We start from the raw sequence: 25,757 nt of genomic DNA on the forward strand, positions 1-25,757 counted from the left end.
GCTGGGTCGTCTGGCTTCACGTATGACATCCAGGACCTGCTTGCTTAGGGGCTGGCCACTGGAGGAGAAGTCAAGGAATAAGCCAGGCTGCCAGGTTCAGGGTCTGGAATTGTGGATGCAAGAACTCTCCCTCCTGCTGAGTCAGGAGAGTCGGAATCTGAGGGAGGTGCCATGGAGGTAACAGTGACAGACTGCGCAGTAGTGGGTACCAATGTTGGTGTGGCCAGTCTGGGGCAATCAGGACTGCCCTCGATCTTTCCTCCCTTATTTTGAGCAATACTCTTGTAAGAAGAGGTAGAGGGGGAAATGTGTACATTGACAGGTTTACCCATTGGAAGGATAGGGCATCCACTTCTCAGGCCTTGCTGTGAGGTTCCCTATTGCAGAATTTGCTAAGATGGTGGTTGTTGGGGGAGGCAAATAGGTCCTCCTTCGGCGTACCCCATTTCTGGGTCACAAGGCTGAAGGTGTTGCGGTTTAATTGCCACTTGTGTGGGTCTAGGAGATTTCTGTTTAAGTTGTCTGCCAGAGAGTTCTGGTGGCAGGAATTGTGCTAGCAGGTGAATATGCATGGCTAAGGCCGAGTTCCAAAGAGTCATGGCTAGCCTGCAGAGTGGGCAAGAGTGGGATCCCCCTGCTTGTTGATGCATCACATCACTGTGGTGCTGTTGGTTTTGATTAGTAGAGGCCCCAGAGAGAGTAGGGCTCTGAAAGCTGTCAGAGCGTAGGGATCTGAAAGCTGTCCGAGCATGCTGAACAGCTAGCATCTCTTTTTGGTTGATGTGCAGATGAATTTGATTTGGGCTCCAGTGGCCCTGAATGCACCTGCCGTCCAGGTGTGCACCCCGGGCATAGTCTGATGCATCTGAGGTTAGGGTCTGGGTAGCATGGGGTTGTGAAAAGGGAAGTCCCTTGTTGTGGTTGCATGTTGCTGCCCACCAAAGAAAATCTTTCCTTAGACAAGGTATCATAGGTATAATAGTTTCCAGGTCCTAAGAAAGTTGACACCAAAGGCTTTTTTAAGTACCACTGAAGTTTCCTCATATGCAGTCTGGCATATGGAATTAGTAGAATGCAGGAGGCCATGAACCCTAGAGCTTGCGGATAACTGGGTTCTTGTGGCCAGTTGAGAGAAGTAGCCTGTCAGATAAGCTTGTTTTGCTGGAGTAAGGAATGCCATCTGGGATGCTGTGTCCAGGCTTGCTCCCAGGAATACAATTTTTTGACTGGGGACTACTTTGGATTTATTTTTGTTTATAATGCACCCCAGTGAGGTTTAGTAGGTCTTTTACAAATGTCAGGTGCTGCAACAGCTTTTCCTGACTGTCTGCCTGAATCAGGCAGTCGTCCAAATAGGGGTAAATCTGAATATTTCTTTTCTCTGCAAAAAGCAATGGCTGGAGCCAGGCATTTTGTGAAAACTCTGAGAGCAGTGGATAAGCCAAAGGGAAGTGCAGAGAAAGTACAGTTGTGTACACTTACCATAAATGTAGATGTTTGAGTGTATTCACTGTTGCAGTCATTACACTTGGGTTATCCTGCTGGCCGGCTACCCTCAGTCGGCCTGAATTCCAAAGTCTAGGTCCGGCGTCGGTTGCTGTCACCTCTTCCCTGACGTCAGTGCACCAGGGGTATAAAAGATGCAGCCAACGCCATTTTCTTCAGTTTTTCTTGCCTCAGATGTCAGGTGCCCCCAAAAGGGTAGGCTAAAAATATGCCAATAAAACATGCAGGCACCAGAATATATTATACCTTCATCTACAAGCAAATACACCACATAGGTTGTATAGATTACAGAAGTGCAGATAAGTTCCAGCAAAGAGATGGGGGGTGGTGGGTGGGTAACCTGGACTGCAACAGTGAATACACTCAAACATCTACATTTATGGTAAGTGTACACAACTGTACTATGTTCTTCGTTTTTCACTGTTGCAGTCATTACACTTGGGTTGAATCCCAAAGCTATGGTTGGGAGGCTGGAGCTAAATAGCATTAGGAGTGGCTATGAGGCCCTGCAGAACTGCAGTGGCAAAGCCTGCCCTGGATTTAGAGCACAGTGGTAAATGATAGTGCTTTGTAAAGGTGTGCACTGAACTCCAGGTAGCAGCCTCTAAAATGTCTTTGGTTGGTACTCCCCTGGGGAAGGCTGCTGAAGTGGCTGCTGCTCTGGCTGAATGTGGCCTAATGCCCTTAGGCACTGGCTTGCCATGTCATGAATAGCAGAAATGAATGCAGTGGCCTATCCACTTTGAAATAGTCTGCTTTGAGATGGCCTTTCCTTGTGATCCTGCAGCATATGCCACTAGTAGTTGCTCAGTCTTTCTGAAAGCCTTGGTTCTGTTCAAGTAGAAGCGTAGCTGTCTGTATATGTCCAAATAATGCAAAATTCTCTCCCCCTTATTCTGTGGACTTGGATAATAAGTAGGCAGATGAATAGTTTGGTTAAGGGCCACACTGGACACTACCTTAGGCATAAATGTCAGGTTTGTCCTCAGAGAAACCCTGTCTGGATAAAAAATGATAAAAGGTTGCACAGCCATGAGTGCCTGTAGCTCTGAGACAGGTCTTGCAGAGGTTATTGCTAGCAGCAGAGCTGTTTTCCAAAATAAAAACTTTATATCAGCTGTAGCGGCTGGCTCAAAAGAAGGCAGGGTGAGTTTTTCCAAGACATAATTGAGGTCCCATGCAGGCGTTGGTGATCTCCTTGGAGGCCTTAAGTTTTTGGCTCCTCTGAGGTACTGCCTTAGCAAAGGATGAGAAAAGATTGGTGGCTCTGTATTGTAATGAGCCGAAATGGTAGAGGCATGAATTTTAATTGATGAAAAGGATAGGCCTTTGTCCAGCATCTCAATTAAGTATTGCAAAATCTGAGGAATATTTGGTACAGCTGTGTCAATTCCTTGTGCCTGTTTCCAAGCACAGAATCTCTTCCATTTTCCAGCGTAAGATTTTCTGGTACTAGGCCTTCTGGCCTCCAAAATGACATCCATCACAGCTTTAGTGAGAGGCGTGTTTTGTATGACTACATTATCCGCCATGCTGCCAGATTTAAGGTCTTTAGTTGGCTGTGCAGGATCAGATTGTTTTGTTGGGATAGTAGATGAGGTATCTGAGGCAAGGTCCAAGCCGGGGCATTGAGACAAGTTCCTTAGGATTGGATACCAGTACTGGCGGGGCCAGTCTGGGGCAATCAGTATCATTTTTGGCTTCTCTTGTCTGACCTTTAGGAGTGCCTATGGGAGGAGAGGCAGAGGAGGAAAGGAATATACTGCTAAGCTTTTCCAGCTGAAAGATAAGGCATCCACTTTCCATGCTTGTCTGTGATAAGTCCTTGTGTAGAATCTTTTTAGTTGATAGTTGTGAGGAGAGGCAAATAGATCGATATCCAGACATCCTCATTTCCTTGTTATCATGCTGAAGACTTGTGGATCCAATTTCCACTCGTGGGGATCCATGAGGTTTCTGCTTAGTTCGTCTGCCAGAGTATTTATCTTTCCTGATAGGAATTGTGCCTGCAGATGTACTTGGTAAGTCAATGCTGTGTCCCACAAAGTCATGGCTAGCCTGCAAAGGGGGTAAGAATGAGTGCCTCCCTGCTTGTTTATATACCACATGACCGTGGTGTTGTCTGTCTATCAGTGGTTGTCCCGGAGGAAGTAGGCCCTTGAAGGCTGTCGGGGCATTCTGAACAACGAGCATCTCTTTTTGATTGATATGTAGATGCATTTGGTTTGCGGACCATGTTCCTTGAATACATCTTCCTGCCATGTGGGCCCCCCAGGCATAATCTGATGCATCTGTTGTTAATGTCTGCCTGGCTGGGGGTAAAGTGAATGGCTGTCCCTTGTTCTGGTGACAAGCCTTCGCCCACCATCGAAACTCCTGTTGCAGGCAGGGAATGAGGGTAATTATTGTTTCCAGGCTGTGGCAATGTTGAGTCCAAACACTTTTTAGGTACCATTGAAGTTTCCTCATATGCATTCTCGCATATGGAATTAGTAGAATGCAGGATGCCCTGAAGCCCAAAGCCTGCAGATTTTTTCTTGCAGATAACTGGGCCTTTGTTGCCAACAGGTTGAAATAGGTAGTCGTTGCCTTTGTCTGGCGTGAGATAAGCCATCTGGGCAGTTGTATTTAAGCTTGCACCCAGGAATATTATCTCCTGAGAGGGTACTAGTTTTGATTTCTTTTCATTGACTGTGTACCCTAGGCCTGTTAGAAATCTCTTTACAAACGCCAGATGCTGTAGTAGAATGTCCTTGTTCTCTGCTTGAATGAGGCAGTCATTCAAGTAAGGATATATTTGTATTCCTCTTTGTCTGCAAAATGCAATTACTAGTGCCAGGCATTTTGTGAAGACCCTGGGCGCAGTAGATAAGCCAAAGGGCAGTGCAGAGAATTGGTAGTGCATTGAGCCAGCTTTGAATCTGAGGTATCTTCTGCATGTTTGTCTGACTGGGACATGCAGGTATGCCTCTTTTAGGTCTAAAGTCACAAGCCAAGCCTTTTTGCCCAGCATGGGCAGAAGTTGCTGTAGAGTCAACATTTTGAATTTTGGTATATCCAGATATGTGTTTAGAATAGATAGGTCCAGTATTGGTCTCCAGGTCTTGTTCTTTCTTGGTACCAAGGACAGCCTTGAATAAAATCCTTGTTCCTGCTCTTGCTCTGGTACTTGTTGAATGGCCCTCATGTCCATGAGGGATGAGACTTGTTTTTGTGCCTCTGCCCATTGATGTTTTGGTAGGTCTGGCCAACCGTTTGCCCTTGGCAGGGTATGAAAGTGAAACTTGTAGCCCTGTGACACTATGTCTAAGACCCACTTGTCCTGGGTTATTATGTGCCAATTTTGAGAAAAAAAATGCTAGTTTTGCCCCTAAAGGTGCTGCCAGAAGTTAAGTGCTTGGCGCAGGCAGGGGGAAGTCATTGGGACTGTTTCCTGTAAGGCTGTGATTTGTCTTCTCCACTTTTGGAGGTAGAAGCACCCCATTGTTTAGACCTGTATGAACCTTGGGGCTGGGATCTGCCTCTTGGGCATCTGTATCTGCCCCTTTGTGGTCTGTCTGACACTGGAAAGGACCAATTCTTTGTAGGCCAGTGTCTGCTAAATCTTGGAGGCTGTACCTGTAAGAAATCCTTGACTGTTTGCATAGATTTAGCTTTGTCCTCCATTTTCTTTAACACCTCTTCTGCTTTAACACCAACATATCATGCTGTAATGGAGCATCTAATAATTTTGCTTTAACATGATCTGGTAGACTTTGTTCCTTTAACCAAGCATGCCTCCTAATGACAGAACCCGTGACAGCGGCCCTGCAGGAGGCCTCCAAAGAATCAAAACCCCATTGCAAAGTATGTTTTCCAACTTGCTCAGATGGATGCAATAAATCCTGCATTTCTGCACATTCAGAATGTATCAACATTTTCTGTTTAAGCAGTGACATAACATATTGCTGATATTTAAGCATATGAAACTGGCAATTTAAAGCCCTTACAGCCAAGGTAGCAGAGGTGTAAATCATTTTTCCCCATCTGTCCAGAGCCCTAGAATCCCTGTCGGAGGGGGTAGGGTTTTTTGCAGTGGAAGCCTTGACCAATTTGGGGCCCTGAGAGATAGTTTCAGGGTCAGCAGCAGGGTTTTTGAAAAGGAATTTGTGAGTGTCAGGGACCCTGTAGTACCTGTCCGGCTTAACAGGAGCTGGAGGTAAGGAGTCGGGGGTCAGACTGGACTCTGAAAATACATCATCTACAATGTCTAACACAAGTGGAATAGCTAGGGTCCTGTGTTGTGGGAGTAAAAGGAAGTCTCTGAGCCTTTTCTTAGATTCTGAATAATCTTGGCTCTCCCAGTGGAAATGTTCCCTCATGGTATGTAAGTTTTCCCCAGAAGAGTAATCCTCAGGAGGAGAGGCTGAAGGGATAGATTCTTCAGCATCAGAATCCTCATAGGGAGGAAGAGAGTATTCCTGATCAGAAGAGGAATCAGAAGAAATGGAAACCTGATCTGAAGATTCATATTCTGTGTCTTGCCTAGGCCTTTTATCAGGAGGGGGATGGGAACCCCTGATCAAAGTAATTAAGTCTTCGGCCATTTTGAGCACTTGTTTTTTTGGGCATGGAGGCTTGACCATGAGGCTGTTGTACTTGTTTCTTTGTCTTTAAAGGTGCTTTTGTCTTTGCCTTTGTAGCTGGAGTCACTTTAATGAATAATTGAGTAGATCTGAAAACACCCTCAGAAGCCGATGCCTGCTCAGCGGTTCCGGACCCATCTGAGGGAATTGTTTCCGAAGGTCCACTACCCTGAGCCTTCCAGCGGCCTAGTTGACTCCACGTGGGAGTCTGTAGCGGCCTGCAAGTCCAAAGCAGCGGGCGTCAGGGGCTGTGAAAGCGCCTCACTGAGAACCGGCGACTGGCTTAGAGGAAGCCTCGTTGTCGGTTTTGGACCTTGAATGCCTGTCCTTTTCTTTTTCTTTGCGTTTCTTGTGAATTCTGGTAGTCGGATGGCTATCCGATGGCATAGCGTAATTAAATCTTCGGCCAAAATAGTGAAATGCAAAATCGTACCGATGCTTAATAGTGCGTTGGTTAAATCTAGCACAAAACAGACAGCTAGCAACGTCGTGGTCAGGGCCTAGGCAAGGTATACAGTAAGAGTGAAAGTCCTTATAAGGTATTTGCTTCCCACAAGAAATGCAATTAACTTTTTCTGACATCGGTCTGGAGCAAGAAAAAAGTTTTCCCCAACGGGGTACTTAGCTTTTAATGAAGACTTCGGATCTGAAATTTGAACACGAAAATCTCAGGAGTCGGCCGAACGGCACTTGCGAACTGCTTCTGCTTCGGGCACCGCGCGGCAAGAAAGACTGAAGAAAATGGCGTCGGCTGCATCTTTTATACCTCTGGCGCACTGATGTCAGGGAAGAGGCGACAGCATCCGACGCCGGACCTAGACTTTGGAATTCAGGCCGACTGAGGGTAGCCTGCCAGCAGGATAACCCAAGTGTAATGACTGCAACAGTGAAACACGAAGAATATCTGAAAATGCATAGATCCTGCCCTGAAATGTAGATATTTCCTGGAAAAGTCTCTGATTGGGATGTGCAGATAGGCCTCTTTTAGGTCTAGGGTGGCTAACCAGGCATCTTTGGACAGCATAGGGAGAAGCTGCTGTAGGGTGAGCATTTTGAATTTTGGTACCACCAGGAAGGTGTTTAGAATGGATAGATCTAAGATTGGGTGCCAGGTGCCCTCTTTTCTGGGTACCAGGAAGTCTGGAATAGAAACCTTGGCCTATCTGTTCTGCAGGAACAGGCTGAATTGCCCTCATGGACAGCAGGGCATGAACTTGGTTTTGTGCCTCTGCCCACTGGTTTGGAGGAAGATCTGGCAACCCTTTTGGGGTTGGCAGCATGTGGAAATAAAACCTGTAACCCTGGGACACTATGTTGAGGACCCATCGATCGTTGGTGATGGAGTTACAGTTTTTTGCATGGGAGGCATGTTTTTCTCCTTGGGGCACAAGCAGATGGGCAAAGGTGAGGGGTGGAGTTGAGAAGTTAGTGAATTCTTTCCATTAGGGGGTGGCTTACCACTCCCTGTTTTAGAAGTGGAGGTACTCCATTGCCTAGATCTCTGCATACCCTGAGACTGCTGTCTGGGGGGGGGGGTCTGGTTCCCCTAGGTCTAGTCTGAGATGGCTTTGAGGGGGCTAGAAAGGACCAATGTTTTGAGGGGCAATGCCAACTGAATCTAGGAGGCTGGACTTGCAAAAAGTCTTTAACTGTCTGCATAGACTTAGCTTTTTCTCCCATCTTTTTTAAAACCTCCTCTGCTTTGGTGCCAAACAGATTGTCTTTGTTCAGTGGTGTGCCCAATAATTTTGATTTGACATGGTCTGGCAAGGTTTGTTCCTTAAGCCAAGCATGCCTTCTAAGTACAGAACCTGAGACTGCTGCCCTGCAGGATACTTCTAGGGCATCAAACCCACATTGCAGGGTATGCTTACCAACTTGGCTTGCAGAATGCATAAGCTGCTGTAATTCTTTATTTTCTGCATAGTCAGGGAAGGTAGATAACTTTTGTTTAATAAGTTCCATAGTATGCTGCTGGTATTTCAGCATGTGGAACTGACAATTTAATGCTCTAATGGCAACAGCTGCAGAGGTGTATACTTTTTTTTACCCCATCTGTCCAAAGCTCAGGAATCCCTGTCCAAAGGGGTGGGATTCTTAGCTGTGGTTGCTTTTATTCTTTTAGGTCCTTGGAAGATGACCTCTGGGTCAGCAGTAGGTTTTCTGAAAAGAAATTTGTGCGAGTCAGGGACTCTGTAGTACCGGTCAGGTTTCCTGGGAGTAGGAGATAGAGTATTAGGAGTTAGAGTAAGAAAAAAGGATCCCCAACGGGGTACTTAGCTTTAGAAGACTTCAACTTCAATTTCGGAAACGAAAAGTCAGGTAGCGGCCGACCGGCACTCGTGTGAACTGCTTCGGGCTCCTCGGCAAGAAAGACTTATGTAACGGCTTTGGCTGCCTGTTTTTATACCACTGACGACCTGATATCAGTCCTGGAGCGACAGCAACTGATGAAGAAATACTAAGCCTCTGGTATTCGGGCCGACTGAGGGCTACCCCTGGCAGGATAAAGCACAGTTGTGTACCTACCATAAATGTAGATGTTCGAGTGTATTCACTGTTGCAGTCATTACACTTGAGTTATCCTGCTGGCAGGCTACCCGCAGTCGGCCAGAGTTCCAAAGTCTAGGTCTGGCGTCGGTTGCTGCCACCTCTTCCCTGATGTCAGTGCGCCAGGGGTATAAAAAGATGCAACCAATGCCATTTTCTTCAGTTTTTCTTGCCCCAGATGTCAGGTGCCCCCAAATAGGAAGGCTGTAAAAAAAAGTATGCCAAAAAGCATGCATGTACTAAAATAAACATTTTCTTAATCTACAAGCAAATACACCACATAGGTTGTATAGAGTTGAGAAGTACAGAAAAAGTCCCAGCAAAGAAAAGGGGGATGGTGGGTGGGTAACCTGGACTGCAACAGTGAATACACTCGAACATCTACATTTATGGTAGGTACACAACTGTACTATGTTCATCGTGTTTCACTGTTGCAGTCATTACACTTGGGTTGAATCCCAAAGCTGAGGTTGGGTGGCTGGGCCAAAATAGGATTAGGAGAGTGTACCAGGCCCTGCAGAACTGCAGTGGCAAAGCCTGCTCTGGATTTAGAGTAGAGAGGTAAGTGGTAGTGCTTGGTGAAAGTGTGCACTGAACTCCAGGTTGCAGCTTCTAAAATGTCTTTGGTTGGTACTCTTCTGAGAAAGGCTACTGAAGTGGCTGCTGCTCTGGTAGAATGTAACCTAATGCCCTTAGGCACTGTTTTGCCATGTTGTGCATAGCAGAAGCGAATGCAGTGTCCTATCCATTTTGAAATTGTCTGCTTTGAGATAGGCTTTCCTTGTGATTCTGCAGCATAAGCTACAAACAGTTGCTCAGTTTTTCTGAAAGCTTTTGTTTTGTCCAAGTAGAATTGTAGCTGTCTGTGCATCTCCAAACTGTGCAGAAGTCGATCCCCTTTATTCTGGGGATTTGGATAGAAAGTTGGTAAATGAATGGTTTGGTTAAGAGCCACACTGGAAACCACCTTTGGCATAAATGTTGGGTTTGTCCTTAGATCCTGTCCTGGTGAAAAATGATGAAAGGTTCCCCTGACATTAATGCCTGTAACTCTGAGACTCTTCTTGCCGAAGTTATTGCTAGGAGCAGAGCAGTTTTCCATGATAAGAATTTTATATCAGCTGTGCTGGCTGGCTCAAAAGGAGGCAGTGCGAGCTTTTCTAAAACAAAATTGAGGTCCCAAGTAGGTAGGTATTGGTGCTCTCCTTGGGGGTCTTATGTTTTTTGCCCCTCTGAGGTACTGCCTTAGTAGTGGATGTGAAAAAATAGGAGCTTCCGTATTGTAATGAGCTGAAATGGCAGAGGCATGGATCTTAATAGATGAGAAGGATAGGCCTCTGTCCAGCATCTCAGTTAGGTATTGTAAAATCTGAGGTATATTTGGAACAAGTGGTTCGAGTCCTTGTGCCTGGTTCCAAGCACAGAATCTCTTCCATTTTTCTGCATAAGATTTCCTAGTGCTGGGCCTCCTGGCTTCTAAAATGACATCCATAACAGCTTTAGAGAGAGGTATGGTCTGAGTGGCTATATTATCTGCCATGCAGCCAGATTTAAGGTTCTGAGTTGACTGTGCAGAATCTGATTGTTTTGTTGAGTCAGAAGATAAGGAATTTGAGGTAAAAGCCAGGCTGGGCCTTGAGACAAGCTCTTTAGGATTGGGTACCAGTGCTGGCGTGGCCAGTCTGGGGCAATCAGGATCATTTTTGGCGCCTCGTCTGACTTTTAGGAGAACCTTGGGAAGAAGAGGTAGTGGAGGGAAGGCATAAACTGTCAGGGTTTGCCAGTTGAATGATAGAGCATCCACTTTCCATGCTTGTGAGTGATAAGTTCTTGTGCAGAATTTCTGTAGTTGGCAGTTGTGAGGGGAGGCAAAAAGATCTATGTCTGGGCGTCCCCATTTTCTTGTTATGCTGAAGACCTGAGGATTTAGTTTCCATTCGTGAGGATCCATGAGATTTCTGCTTAGTTCGTCTGCCAGTGTATTTTTAGTTCCTGGCAGGAATTGCGCCTGCAGATGTACTTGATAGGTCAGTGCTGTGTTCCACAAAGTCATGGCTTGCCGGCAGAGGGGGTAGGAATGCATGCCCCCTTGCTTGTTTATGTACCACATAACTGTGGTTTTGTCCGTCTTTAGTAATAGTTGTCCTGGATGTAGTAGGTCCTTGAAAGCTGTCGGGGCATTCTGTACAGCTAGCATCTCTTTTTGATCGATGTGAAGATGCATTTGCTCCTTGGGCCACGTGCCCTGAATACATTTTCCTGCCATGTGTGCCCCCTAGGCATTATCTGATGCATCCGTTATTGTCTGCCTGGCTGCGGGTAAGGTGAAAGGCTGTCCCTTGTTGTGGTGACAGGTCTGGGACCACCATCGAAACTCCTGTTGTAGGCAGGGAATTAAAGTAATTACTGTTTCCAGGCTGTGGCAATGTTGAGTCCAAACACTTTTTAGGTACCATTGTAGTTCCCTCATATGCAGTCTTGCATATGGAATTAATAGAATGCAGGATGCCATAAAGCCCACGGCCTGCAGAATTTTTCTTGCAGGGAGCTGGGTCTTTGTTGCCATCATTTGAAAGTAATGAGTCAGTTGCCTTTGCTTGTCTGGCGTGAGATAAGCCATCTGGGCAGTTGTATTTAAGCTTGCACCCAGGAATATTATCTCTTGAGAGGGCACTACTTTTGATTTATTTTCATTCACTGTGTACCCTAGGCAAATTAGTAATCTTTTTACAAAGGCCAGATGTTTTAGAAGAATGTCCTTGCTCTCTGCTTGAATAAGGTAGTCGTCCAAGTAGGGATATATTTGAATTCCTCTGTCTGCAAAATGCAATTACTGGTGCCAGGCATTTTGTGAAGACCCTGGGCGCAGTAGATAAGCCAAAGGGCAGTGCAGAGAATTGGTAATGCATTGAGCCAGCTATGAATCTGAGGTATCTTCTGCAAGATTGTCTGATTGGGACATGCAGGTATGCCTCCTTGAGGTCCAAAGTAACTAGCCAAGCCTTCTTGCCCAGCATGAGTAGAAGTTGCTGCAGTGTTAACATTTTGAATTTTGGAACATCCAGGAAAGTATTTAGGATTGACAGGTCCAGTATTGGTCTCCAGGCTTTGTCCTTTCTGAGTACTAGGAAAAGTCTTGAGTAAAATCCTTGTCTCTGTTCTTGCTGTGGTACTCTCTGAATAGCTCCCATGTCCATCAGAGCAGCAATTTGTTTTTGTGCCTCTGCCCATTGGTTTTGTGGCAGGTCCGGCATGCCTTTTGATTTTGGAAGGGTGTGAAAGTGGAACCTGTAACCCTGAGAAACAATATTCAGTACCCATTTGTCCTGGGTGATTATGTGCCAATTTTGTGAGAAAAGTGCTAGCTTTCCCCCTAGGGGTGCTATCAAAAGGTAAGTGCTTGGCATTTGTAGAGGGAAGTCACTGGGACTGTTTCCTATAAGGTTGTGATTTGTCTTCTCCTCCTTTGGGGGCTGTAACACCCCATTGTTTAGGTCTGTAGGAGCCTTGGGGCTGACATCTGCCTCTTGGGTGTCTGTATCTGCCTCTTTGTGGCCTTGTCTGACATAGGAAAGGACCAATTTTTTGAAGGCCAGTTTCTGCTAAACCTAGGTGGTTGAACCTGTAAGAAATCCTTTACTGTCTGCACTGATTTTGCTTTATCCTCCATTTTCTTTAACACCTCTTCTGCCTTAACACCAAACAAAGTATCATGCTGTAGTGGAGCATCCAATAATTTTACTTTCAGGTAAACTTTGTTCTTTCAACCAAGCATGCCTTCAAATGACAGAGCCTGTAACTGCGGCTCTACAAGAAGCCTCTAATGAATCAAAACCACATTGCAGAGTATGCTTTCCCACTTGTTCAGCTGCATGCAATAAATCCTGCATTTCCTTACTGTCAGGATTTTCTGAGTTTGTAAGCATTTTCTGTTTTAACAAAGACATGAGGTACTGTTGATATTTAAGCATGTGAAACTGGCAGTTTAAAGCCCTTACAGCTAAAGTAGCAGAAGTGTAAACTTTCTTCCCCCATCTATCCAGAGCTCTAGAATCCCTATCAGAGGGGACACGGTTTTTAGCAGTGGAAGCCTTAACCACTTTGGGACCCTGAGAAATTGTTTCTGGGTCAGCAGCAGGGTTTTTATAAATAAATTTATGAGAGTCAGGGACCCTGTAGTACCTGTCTGGTTTGACTGGTGCAGGGGGTAAAGAATCAGGAGAAAGACTGGATTCAGAGAAAACATCAACAATATCAAGCACAGGGGGGATAGCCAGGGGCCTGTGCTGAGGCAACAAAAGAAAGTCTCTGAGCCTTTTTTCTTGGATTCTGAATAATCCTGGCTCTCCCAATGGAAATGCTCCCTCATGGTGTGCAGGGTTTCCCCAAAAGAATAATCCTCAGGTGGAGAGGCTGAAGGTATAGATTCTTCTGCATCAGAGTCCTCATAAGGAGGGAGAGAATATCCCTGATCTGAAGAGGAATCAGAGGAAATAGAAACCTGGTCAGAGGAATCATAGTCAGTGTCTTGCCTAGGCCTTTTATCAGGAGGGGGATGGGAACCCCTGATCAAGGTAATTAAGTCTTCGGCCATTTTAAGCATCTGTTTCTTTGGCATGGATGATTGTCCAGGAGAATGCTGTATTTGTTTCTTTGTCTTTAATGGTGTTTTTGACTTTGCCTTGGCTGCTGCAGTGGGCTTAATAGTAAGCTGTGAAGGTCTGAAAACACCCCCAGAAGCCGATGCCTGCTCAGCGGCTCCGGACCCATCTGAGGGAATAGTTTCCGCAGGCCCAATACCATGAGTTTCCAGAGGCCTAGGTGTCTCCACGTGGGAGTCGGATACAGCTTGTGGCTCTGATGTAGCGAGTGTCAGGGGCTGCGAAAGCGCCTCACTGAGAACTGGCGACTGGCCTAGAAGAGGCTTTGTCGGTTTTTTATGAATTCCGGTCGTTGGTTGTTCTGACGGTATAGTGTAGTTAAATCTTCAGCCAAAGTAATGCAAAGCAAAATCAAACTGACGCATAATAGTGAGTTTGTTGAATCTAGCGCAATACCGACAGCTAGTAACGTCGTGGTCAGGGCCTAGGCAAGGAATACAGTAAGAGTGAAAGTCCTTATGAGGTATTTGCTTCCCACAAGAAATACAATTGTTAACTTTTACTGACATCGGTCTGAAGCAAGAAAAAGTTTCCCCAACGGGGTACTAAGCTTTATTGAAGACTTTGGTTCTGAAACTCGATTTCGAAAATCTCAGGAGTCGGCCGACCGGCACTTGCGAACTGCTTTTGCTTCGGGCACCGCACGGCAAGAAAGACTGAAGAAAATTCCGTCGGTTGCATCTTTTATACCCCTGGCGCACTGACGGCAGGGAAAAGGCGACAGCAACCGATGCCGGACCTAGACTTTGGAACTCTGGCCGACTGCGGGTAGCCTGCCAGCAGGATAACCCAAGTATAATGACTGCAACAGTGAAACACGATGAACATCCCAAGTGCGATGACTGCAACAGTGAAACACAAAAAACATCAAAGGTTTCCCCAATGGGGCACTTATCTTATCCGAAGAATAGCACTTCCAACAAACAGCAGAACAACATCTGTGACTGGCAGCAAAGAAGTGGTATGTGCGTACGTCTCTTTTATGGCCAACATCTGCTGTCAGCCAACGTCAGACATACCACGCACCTTAGGTAGTAAAAGATTTTGGTATACTGGCCAACATCGGGTCGTTGCCTTGGCAGGCAACTCCCTTAAGTCAGGAATACTGCAACAGAAGAATAGGAGGAAATTGACAACTGCAGATAAGCTTAAAACAAAAGAAAAAAAAAAAACACAAAGGTTATCTTGGCACCCACAGTTCTACTGACAAGTTTCAACTGCGTTTGCAATACAAACTCAGGATCAAAAGGGGTTGAAGTTGTTATGAAAGACCTTTCTTTGTTGTTTTTCTGTGGGTCTTTTAAACTCCCTAAGTAAGGGAGAAAACCCTTCACGGATGTTTTAAATACCACAACAGACATGAACATTTACTGTGCAGCATGAAACTGTGCACCACAGTGACATTTAAAAGGTGCTACTGCTGAAAAGGCAATGCCTCCAACAGTATAAAGTCAGAAATTTTAAAAAGACAAAGCTCTTCAAGAAGGCAACAAATGTGTTTAAAAATAGGGTTTACCTAAAAGATGTCACTATACGATGGTGTAGGGATGAAACCTTGACTGCAATCCAGACCACGGAGTTCAATTACTGGCACTCAAGTACTAGAAGTGATAGGTCAGCGGGAACAGGAGTGAATGGCAGCAGCCAGCTTACCTATTCTGGGAAGAGACCGACAGTCCAGGCATGCAGCTTAGGTGACACCCAGTGGGAGTAGTAGGTATTGCATCCATGGAAAACATGTCTACTGAGCACGTGTTACCTACAGGCACAAAGTACTAACCAAAGAAAGATGTGAGTGAGGCATACATGCTTCTTGTGGTAGGCAACATTTACTGGAGCTCTAATCTACTTCCACTACGGTTATGATCTCCAGAGGCTTGGAGGGGAGTCCATTAGATTCACCAGACTGGCCCACTTCCCTACAATTAGACTCTTTCAGCCAAGGAAGGAATGGGCTGTAAGGCTCTTGCTTGTGAGAGAAGGTGCCTGGCTCACGCTCAGACAGGAATGAGCGAGTCAACAGAGAAATGGGAGAAAAGCCATTAAACAAGGCCCAGGGCATAGAAAGGAATAAAACTTAACATTTTACCCTCTGAACAGCATTATGCAATTCATGACCAAGCTTTCAAGGCAAAGGAAAAAACATTCTTTTAAGCTGGGGTTTAGGTTATGATTTTGCAGCCTGGGAAAGAGCCTCAACATCTCTACAGTTCATCGCTCTCAACTTCTTAGGGCAAGAATTCTGGACAAAGGCCCAAAATTCGAGACAGGTTTTAAATACTGCTCTAACAAACTTAGAAAACTGCTAGAATAACTGGTTTTGCATTAGCATGGAGGGCAGAAAGTGCATTCACTGTTGCAGTCATTACTCTTGGGTTATCCTGCTGGCAGGCTACCCTCAGTCGGCCAGAATTCCAAAGTCTAGGTCCGGCGTTGGTTGCTGTCGCCTCTTCCCTGACGTCAGTGCGCCAGGATAATAAAAGATGCAGCCGACGCCATTTTCTTCAGTTTTTCTTGCCCCAGATGTCAGGTGCCCCCAAATTGGTAGGCTGAAAAAATATGCCAATAAATATGCATGCACAAAAATAACATTTCCTTCATCTACAAGCAAATACACCACATAGGGTTTATAGGATAGAGAAATGCAGATAAGTCCCAGCAAAGAAAAGGGAGATGGTGGGTGGGTAACCTGGACTGCAACAGTGAATACACTCAAACATCTACATTTATGGTAGGTACACAACTGTGCTATGTTCGTCGTGTTTCACTGTTGCGGTCATTACTCTTTGGTTGAATCCCAAAGCTGAGGATGGGTGGCTGGGCTAAATAGGACTAGAAGAGGCTACGAGGCCCTGCAGAACTGCAGTGGCAAAGCCTGCTCTGGACTTAGAGCAAAGAGGTAAGTGGTAGTGCTTTGTGAAAGTGTGCATTGAACTCCAAGTTGCAGCCTCTAAGATATCTTTGGATGGTACTCCTCTGAGGAAGGCTGCAGAAGTGGCTGCTGCTCTGGTGGAATGAGGCCTAACGCCCTTAGACACTGATTTGCCATGCTGAAAATAACAGAAACGGATGCAATGGCCTATCCATTTAGAAATAGTCTGCTTTGTGATAGCCTTTCCTTGTGATCCTGCAGCATATGACACTAAAAGTTGCTCAGTCTTTCTGAAAGCTTTAGTTCTGTCCAAGTAGAAGCGTAACTGCCTGTGTATGTCCAAAGAATGCAGAATTTTCTCACCCTTGTTCTGTGGAGTTGGATAAAAGGTAGGCAAGTGAATGGTTTGGTTGAGGACCACAGTGGACACCACCTTAGGCATAAATGTTGGGTTTGTCCTCAGAGAAACCCTGTCCGGATGAAAAATGATAAAAAGGTTCCACAGCCATTAGTGCTTGCAACTCCGAGACTCGTCTTTGCAGAGGTTATTGTTAGAAGCAGAGCTGTTTTCCAGGATAAGAATTTTATATCCGCTGTTGATGCTGGCTCGAAGGGAGGCAGTGTGAGTTTTTCCAAAACATAATTGAGGTCCCAGGCTGGAACTGGTGCTCTCCTTGGAGGCCTACTGTGTTTGGCCCCTCTGAGGTACTGCCTTATTAAATGATGAGAAAAAAATAGGTGGTTCTGTATTGTAATGGGCTGAAATGGCAGAGGCATGAATCTTAATTGATGAGAAGGAAAGGCCTTTGTTCAGCATCTCAGGTATTGTAAAATCTGAGGGATATTTGGTACACACGTGTCAATGCCTTGTTCCTGGTTCCAAGCACAGAATCTCTTCCATTTTTCTGCATAAGATTTTCTGGTACTGGGCCTCCTGGCCTCCAAGATAACATCCATAACAGCTTTTGAAAGAGGAGTGTTCTGAATGGCTACATTACCCGCCATGCTGCCAGATTTACGGTCCTGAGTTGACTGTGTAGAATCCGATTGTTTTGTTGGGTCAGCAAGTGAGAAGTTTGAGGCAATATCCATGCTGGACCTTGAGACAAGCTCTTTAGGACTGGGTACCAGTGCTGGCGTGGCCATTCTGGTGCAAACAGTATCATTTTTGGCTTCTCTTGTCTGACCTTTAGGAGTACCCTAGGAAGGAGAGGCAGTGGAGGAAAGGCATATACAGTTAGATTTTTCCAGCTGAAGGATAGGGCATCCACTTTCCATACTTGCTTGTGATAAATCCTTGTGCAAAATCTCTGCAATTGGCAGTTGTGAGGGGAGGCAAATATATCTATGTCTGGGCATCCCCATTTCCTTGTTATCATGCTGAAGACTTGTGGATCCAGTTTCCATTCGTGGGGATCCATGAGGTTTCTGCTTCGTTCGTCTGCCAGAGTATTTGTTTTTCCTGGCAGGAACTGTGCTTGCAGGTGAACTTGAAAAGTCAATGCTGTGTCCCATAAGGTCATTGCTTGTCTGCATGCAGGAATGTGTACCTCCCTGCTTGTTTATGTACCACATGACCATAGTATTGTCTGTCTTTATCAGTAGCTGTCCTGGATGAAGCAGGTCCTTGAAAGCTGTCAGGGCATTTTGAACAGCTAGCATCTCTTTTTGACTGATGTGAAGATGCATCTGGTTTGCAGGCCATGTGCCCGAAATACATTTTCCTGCCATATGGGCCCCCAGGCATAATCTGATGCATCCGTTGTCAGTGTCTGTCTGGCTGTGGGTAAACTGAATGGCAGTCCCTTGTTGTGGTGAGAGGCCTGTGCCCACCATCGAAACTCCTGTTGCAGGCAGGGAATGAGTGCAATTGCTGTCTCCAGGCTGTGGCAATGCTGAGTCCAAACACTTTTTGGATATCATTGTAGTTTCCTCATATGCAGTCTGGCATATGGAATTAGTAGAATGCAGAATGCCATGAAACCCAAGGCCTGCAGGATTTTCCTTGCAGATAAGTGGGTTTTTGTTGCCAATTTCTTGAAGTAAGAAGTCAGTTGCTTTTGTTTGTCTGGTGTGAGATAAGCCATCTGGTCAGTTGTATTTAAGCTTGCACCCAGGAATATTATCTCTTGAGAGGGCACTAGTTTTGATTTCTTTTCGTTTACTGTGTACCCTAGGCCAATTAGTAATCTTTTTACAAACGCCGGATGCTCTAGAAGAATGTCTTTTTTCTCTGCTTGAATTAGGCAGTCGTCCAAGTAGGGATATATTTGAATTCCTCTTTGTCTGCAAAATGCAATTACTGGTGCCAGGCATTTTGTGAAGACCCTGGGCGCAGTAGATAAGCCAAAAGGCAGTGCAGAGAATTGGTAGTGCATTGAGCCAGCTATGAATCTGAGGTATCTTCTGCAAGATTGTCTGATTGGGACATGCAGGTATGCCTCTTTTAGGTCCAAAGTTACGAGCCAAGCCTTCTTGCCCAGCATGGGCAGTAGCTGCTGTAGAGTCAACATTTTGAATTTTGGAACTTCCAGAAACGTATTTAGTATAGACAGGTCCAGTATTGGTCTCCAGGTTTTGTCCTTTCTGGGCACTAGGAAAGGTCTGGAGTAAAATCCTTGCCCCTGCTCTTGTTGTGGTACTTGTTGAATGGCCCTCATGTCCATGAGGGCTGTAATTTGTTTTTGTGCCTCTGCCCATTTATTGTGTGGCAGGTATGGCATACCCTTTAACCTTGGTAGGGTGTGAAAATGGAACCTGTAGCCTTGGGACACTATGTTCAGGACCCATTTGTCTTGGGTAACCATTTGCCAATTTGATGAAAAAAGTGCTAGTGTTCCCTCTAAGGGGGCTGCCAAAAGAAAAGTGCTTGGATCTGGCAGAGGAAAGTCATTGGGACTGTTTCCTGTAAGGTTGAGATTTGTCTTCTCCGCTTTTGGAGGTAGGAACACCCCACTGTTTAGGCCTGTATGAGCCTTGGGGCTGAGATCTGCCTCTGGGACGCCTGTATTTGCCTCTTTGTGGTCTGTCTGACACTGGAAAGGACCAATTTTTAGAAGACCAGTTCCTGCTAAACCTGGGTGGCTGAACCTGTAAGAAATCCTTGACTGTCTGCATGGATTTCTGCTTTATCCTCCATTTTTTCAACACCTCTTCTGCTTTAGTACCAAACAAAGTATCATGCTGTAATGGAGCATCTAATAATTTTGCTTTAACATGATTAGGCAGATTCTGTTCCTTTAATCAAGCATGCCTTCTAATAACAGAACCTGTAACAGAGGCCCTGCAAGAGGCCTCCAGTGAATCATAACCACATTGCAAAGTATGCTTTCCCACTTGTTCAGCTGCATGCAATAAATCCTGCATTTCCTTGTTCTCAGAACATTCAGTATTTGTCAACAATTTCTGTTTAAGCAGTGACATTAAATATTGCTGATATTTAAGTATATGAAACTGACAATTTAAAGCCCTTACAGCCAAGGTAGCAGAACATCTGTCTAGAGCCCTAGAATCTCTATGAGCAAGAAAAAAGTTTCACCAACGGGGTACTTAGCTTTAATGAAGACTTCGGTTCTGAAATTCGGATTTGAAAATCTCAGGAGTCGGCCGACCGGCACTTGCAAACTGCTTTTGCTTCAGGCACTGCTCAGCAAGAAAAACTGAAGAAAATGGCGTCGGCTGCATCTTTTATACCCCTGGCGCACTGACGTCAGGGAAGAGGCGACAGCAACTGATGCCGGAACTAGACTTTGGAATTTTGGCCGACTGAGGGTAGCCTGCCAGCAGGATAACCCAAAAGTAATGACTGCAACAGTGAAACACGATGAACATCAATGGTGCAGCAAACTGTGTTGTTGCCTCACAGCAAGAGGTTCCCGGCTTCGATTGTTGGCTGGGGTGCCTTCTGTGCAGTCTACATGTTCTCCCTGTATTCGTGTGGGTTTCCTCCCGCATTCAAAAGACATGCAGTAGGTGGACTGGACACTCTAAACTGGCCAGAGGTGTGCATGTGAGTTTATGGTGTGGTAGAACTACCGTGGCAGGGCTAGCTCCCTAGCGGTGTAAACCTTGGCTCTTGATTGTCACTGTTAAAGTGACACCCTGACCCCTTGTGCAAAAGTGGGAAAAAGGGGTTGTGAGTAAATGGATATTAAGTCTGACACTCAAATGTCTGTCATTAATATTATATAGCGAATTAAATTATTAAAGATTTACCAGAAAACCACAATTTTTATATGGAACAAACTAAAAATATGAGGCAAAAATCTGGACATTTTGAAAAATTCTAGACATTTGTGAGGTATGGCCCAGCCAGATCTACAAACTCAGATCAATAAGTTCTACCTTCCGTCACTAGGGCAACTGGAAAAAAAATCTACTTACTTGCTTTTGAAGAGACAGAGTCAGGGGGGGAAATATCAGAAGAACCGTCCCACTGTAGCCGACTTGAAACAAGGGCCTGGTTCTCAGATGCATCGTAATTGTCGGTATCTGCACTTGCTTCCCCATCTGGCAGGGAACTTCTGGGAAAGAAAAAAATGCTTTGGGCTTTTGGCAGAGCTATCCACTTTGAAATACAACTTCTAACATTATAAATACATAGTAAAGATACAGAAATAGAGTTAAGCAACTTTCCACTACAGACACCCTGTGCTCAGAAACACAAGTACTAAACACACCACATGGTTTGTCAAAGATTTCCTCTTGTTACATCAACTTAGAAATGCATTTCCCTTTCACTTCTGTGCTTGGGGTGAGAGTAGGTGTATGCATATGCTTCCTACAAGCATTCAAAATAGAGTCTAACATCAACCCAGGAACACATGCCTAATATATCTGCACTGTTCAGTTCAAATCTTCACAGCAAGCATAATCTGTGAAAAACAAAGCATGCAACAGATACTTGCCAGACTCAAAGAAAAAGTTGTAGGATGGAGGGAGCACACAGACGCACAGAGCAATATGAAAAGTAACAAACACCCGGCTTAGAAGGCATCCTTGCAGACAGCACAGTTGTGTGAATGCTCTCACCATAACTGCAGAAGGGGTATAGCAAGAAGTCTACATTTTCAACTCAAACCTAATGTTGTTGCCCCGCCACCCACCTATCATTTTAAAAATGTATTCAAACCTGAAAAGGCTACCCCCAGAAAGACAGGAAATAGACAAGTTTCCAACAGTAAATTCCACATTCTCTCTGGTCTGCTGGGACCTCCTGAATGACTCTTTTCTAGCAGCTTTTGTATTTGTAGCGTGCTTGTTCCCTTTGACTGGGTGGAATATTTGGGAATTTTTGTAAGTGTATGGAGGAAGGGAAATGGTATAATATAACCTCTGGATATTATGTATTGGAAGTTATCTGTAGCCAGGGTCTCTGATGCAGGGATCAGTGACCTCCCGACAGTCTCCAGAGGAGGACAATCTGGCCTCGTTTCAGGAACTCGAAAAGGGTTTACCAAAGAAAATCTCTGCACCCTTGGTTTTGCGGACCCTTCTGCCATGAGGGCGGCATTTCCCCTTAAGAGTCCCCTCCCCTGGGGGAACCACCATCACGTGTGTCATGAGAAAATCCTTGGCATTTCCTGAACCACATTTTCCAACCACTGCACTGACTCCTTGAGAAGGATCTTTGTGGAGTGGAAAAAAGTACACCCACAGCAAAAAGGGTTTTTCCCATCTTTCTCACATCTGGTCAATGTGTTTTTAACTTTAGGGCCAAACAAGGATGTGCTGTCAAAAGAAGCATTGACAAACGAAGACTTAAAGGGCTCTGCAAAATCACATAAGTGCATCCAAGCATGTCTCCTTTTGACAACACCTGAACCCGCTTGCTCTAGTCGTTCCTTCTGGTACATACAAAATAAACCTCATGGAAGAATTAGAAATTGAATTTAGGGGTAACTGAGAATTAACAGACTCCTGAACCTCTTCATGAATGGCTCCTGAGAGGGTATCTGAAATTTCTTTAATCAGATCCCTTGTGTAGTCTGGTGAAATGTGCCAGGTAGTTCAAGAATGGAAAGGCAAAGGTTGCTGATGCATAAACTCACTTCCTAAATCTATCCATCATTCGACACTCCTTGTTGGGAGGATGGCTAGAGGAACTTTCCTCTGTTAATTCCTTTTTTGTGGCCGCCTCCACGACCATGGCATCCACAGGCAAACCTTCTGTCCAGAACAGCTTATCCTCGGGGGGCAGTGATAGTTTTGTCTGGACTTCTAGGGACGGGCTCAATGGAATCAGGGGCTTTCATGCCCACCAAGAAATCAACTCAATGAGCACATCAGTGGGCGGAGTTACCCAGGAAGTAGATGGATGGGTACATGGATTCCTCAGACAAAGGATTGGACGTCCAATCACCTCTCTACCTCAGGATTTCTAGGATGTCTCTAAATGAATCATCAGGAGGTGACCTTGGGGATCCTTTGCCCCTGTCAAAATGAATGTCTTCTGAAATAGTTTCTTCTGGATAATCCACGTGCTACCTCTTGCACTTCTTCCTAGGAACCTCTTCAGTGGGGTGGTCTGGCAGGTATCAGAAGAGAGGGCACACCCTGCTGGGAAGCCTGAGGCAATGGTTCATGCTCTGAATGAAAATGTCACAGAGTTGGCTGTTCCAAGAGGGAAAGAACTGACTGAAGCAGCCATGGCTCTCTCCACAGCCTCAACAGCAGATCCCCCCAGGGAAGGAAAGGATCCTGGATCAGAGAGGGCTGACCTTGCAGTCATAGTCCCTCCCCACTCTGAGGACCCCCCCCCCCCCCCGAGGCAGAAGCCAAAGCCCTGAGGTGAAGAGACTGCTCTAAAAAATAGGAGTAGACTCCAACCCCTCAGAACCAACAGAACAGACAAGGCTCTGAGAGGTTTCCGGTTCTGACTGAACCAAAGAACTCAGAGCAATCGTCGGACCTAGAGGTGAGAATGTCTTTGGATCTAACGTAGTCAGTACTGGACAGCTTGAACCATGGTCTCTGAAGCTTCCAGTGAAGTTATAGGAAGAATTAAAGGAGGAGAAGTTGAAGGCTGAAGTCCCTGATCCGTGGGGGTTGGAACCGAGGTGGTTCCGGTCACACCTTGCATCCAGCAAATTTTCCTCATCAATTTCTCCACATCATCTTCAGTAAGACTTCTGGAAGAAAGGGTGGACATGACAGACGGAGATCTGTCTCTTTTCAAGAAAGGAGAAGTATGTCTGTCTGGAAATAGGTTTACTGTAGGTGAATATCAAGTCCTAAGTTTGAAAAAGGTAGTGGAAGACTAATCTTTTATCTGAGGCATCAGTTCCAAAGAACTCTGCACCGAAACATGTCTTTCTTGCACTTATCATAGCCAAAGACAAAGTTGGATCCAAAGACTTAACTGGTAGTGCTCTCTGGTTCCGATGATTCTGTCGGAGCTAAAGGCTTGAACAATTTCATTCTTGGATCCAAGAAAGATGATAGAACTGAAACTCTTGCCTTTTTCGAGCTCAGAACTGATGGAGAAGTTGAAGTACTTCTCTTCTTAGACTTCTCTGAGACCTTAGAGGAGGAAGAGGAGGCAGGACTAGAAAAGTACAGTTGTGTACACTTACCATAAATGTAGATGTTTGAGTGTATTCACTGTTTCAGTCATTACATTTGGGTAATCTGCTTGCAGGTTGCCCTCAGTCGGCCTGATTAACAAAGTCTTGGGTCCTGCGTTGGTTGCTGTCCCTTTTTCTATGACATCAGGTCATCAGGGGAATAAAACATGCAGCCGATGCCATTACATCAATTTTTCTTGCCTCAGATGTCAGGTGCCCCCTAATGGGGACCAATTAAACATAAAAACACAAAGGTATACCTCCAACAAAAAAACAAATACACCAAAAAGGCTTTTAAGCATAGTAAAGGAAAGTAGAGGTATAGCTAAAAGAAGTTAGGGGGCAGGAGTGAGGGTAACCAGGACTGCAACAGTGAATACGCTCAAACATCTACATTTATGGTAAGTGTACACAACTGTACTATGTTCTTCGTGTTTCACTGTTGCAGTCATTACATTTGGGTAGATTCCCAAAGCTATGGTTGGGGAGGAGGGGTTTAGATAGCATTAGGGCCAGCTATAAGGCCCTGCAAGACTGCAGTGGCAAAGCCAGCTCTGGATTTAGAGAAAATTGACAAAAGATAATGCTTGGTGAAAGTATGTACAGAACTCCAGGTAGCAGCTTCTAGGATGTCCCTGGTAGGAATGCCTCTGAGAAAGACTATAGAAGTAGATGCAGCCCTGGTGGAGTGAGGTCTGATCCCCTGGGGGCTGGGTTTTCCATGGTGCTTATAGCAAAAATGAATGCAATGGCTTATCCATTTAGAAATGGTTTGTTTTGAAATAGCCTTCCCCTCTACCCCTGCAGCAAATGCTACCAGCAGTTCAGATTTTCTGAGGTTTAGTCCTGTCCAAGTAGAATCTAAGTTGTCTGTGTACATCCAAGGAATGCAGAATCCATTCCCCTTTGATCTGTGGATTGGGAAAGAAGGTGAATGGATTGATTAAGAGCCACATTGGATACCACCTTGGGCATGAAGGATGGATTGGTTCTGAGTGACACCCTGTCCGCATGAAAGATGATGAAAGGCTCCACTGCCATAAGGGCCTGTAATTCAGATACCCTTCTAGCTGAAGTGATTGCTAAAAGGAAAGCTGTTTTCCAAGAAAGAAATTTTAAGTCTGCAGTAGCAGCTGGCTCGAAAGGAGGTAAAGTGAGTTTCTCCAATACAAAGTTAAGGTCCCAGGCTGGGGTTGGAGTTCTCCTGGGTGTTCTCAAATTTCTGGCCCCTCTGAGGTACTGCTTGAGCAGGAGATGAGAGAAGAGGGAAGGTTCTGTGTTATAATGAACTGAAATGGCTGAGGCATGGACTTTAATGGAGGAAAAAGAGAGGCCCTTATGAAGCAGCTCGGTTAAGTATTGTAAAATCTGAGGTAAATTGGGCATTGCTGTGCTCATCCCTTGAGACTGGTTCCAGGCACAGAATCTTTTCCATTTTTCAGCATAAGATTTTCTAGTACTAGGCCTCCTTGACTCTAAGATGACATCCATCACGGGTTTGCTGAGGGATGGTAAGGGAGAGTTTAATTAGCCAGGCTGCAAGGTTCAGTATTGGAAGCTGAGGGTGCAGAATCTGGTTCTCCTGCTAAGAGAGCAGGGAAGGAGTCTGAGGCAAGTGCCATGGAGAAAACCGTGACACTGCGCAGGAGGGGATACCAGTGTTGGCGCGGCCAGTCTGGAGCAATCAAAATCATCCTTGGTTTGTCCTGTTTGACTTTTAGCAGTACTTTGGAGAGTAGAGGAAGCGGGGTGAAGGCATAAACAGGCTTGTTTGTGGGGAGTCCTTGTGCAAAATTTGTCCAATTGATAGTTCTGGGGGGAGGCAAACAGGTCTATATCTGGGCTCCCCCATTCGCTTGTCAACATGTTGAAAATCCTTGGTTCCAGTTTCCACTCGTGTGGGTCCATGAGGTTTCTGCTTAGTCCGTCTGCCAGTGTATTTAATTTTCCTGGCAGGAATTGAGCTTGTAGGTGCACT

At 45.4% G+C, this 25,757-nt stretch overlaps 1 protein-coding gene across 1 annotated transcript in view; it reads right to left on the bottom strand.

The window, feature by feature from the left end:
• ATXN7L3 (ataxin 7 like 3) overlaps nt 1–25,757 on the bottom strand; it is a gene marked incomplete in the record, with an annotated part of 1,421,578 nt that overhangs the window by 202,436 nt on the left and 1,193,385 nt on the right. Inside the window, 1 exon segment of the mRNA XM_044055168.1 lies at nt 20,598–20,737. Coding sequence (XP_043911103.1) covers nt 20,598–20,737 — 140 coding nt within the window.

Source organism: Protopterus annectens, chromosome 13.part0 (assembly GCF_019279795.1).
Source record: "Protopterus annectens isolate FY-2018-M chromosome 13.part0, PAN1.0, whole genome shotgun sequence".
NCBI lineage: Eukaryota > Metazoa > Chordata > Ceratodontiformes > Protopteridae > Protopterus > Protopterus annectens.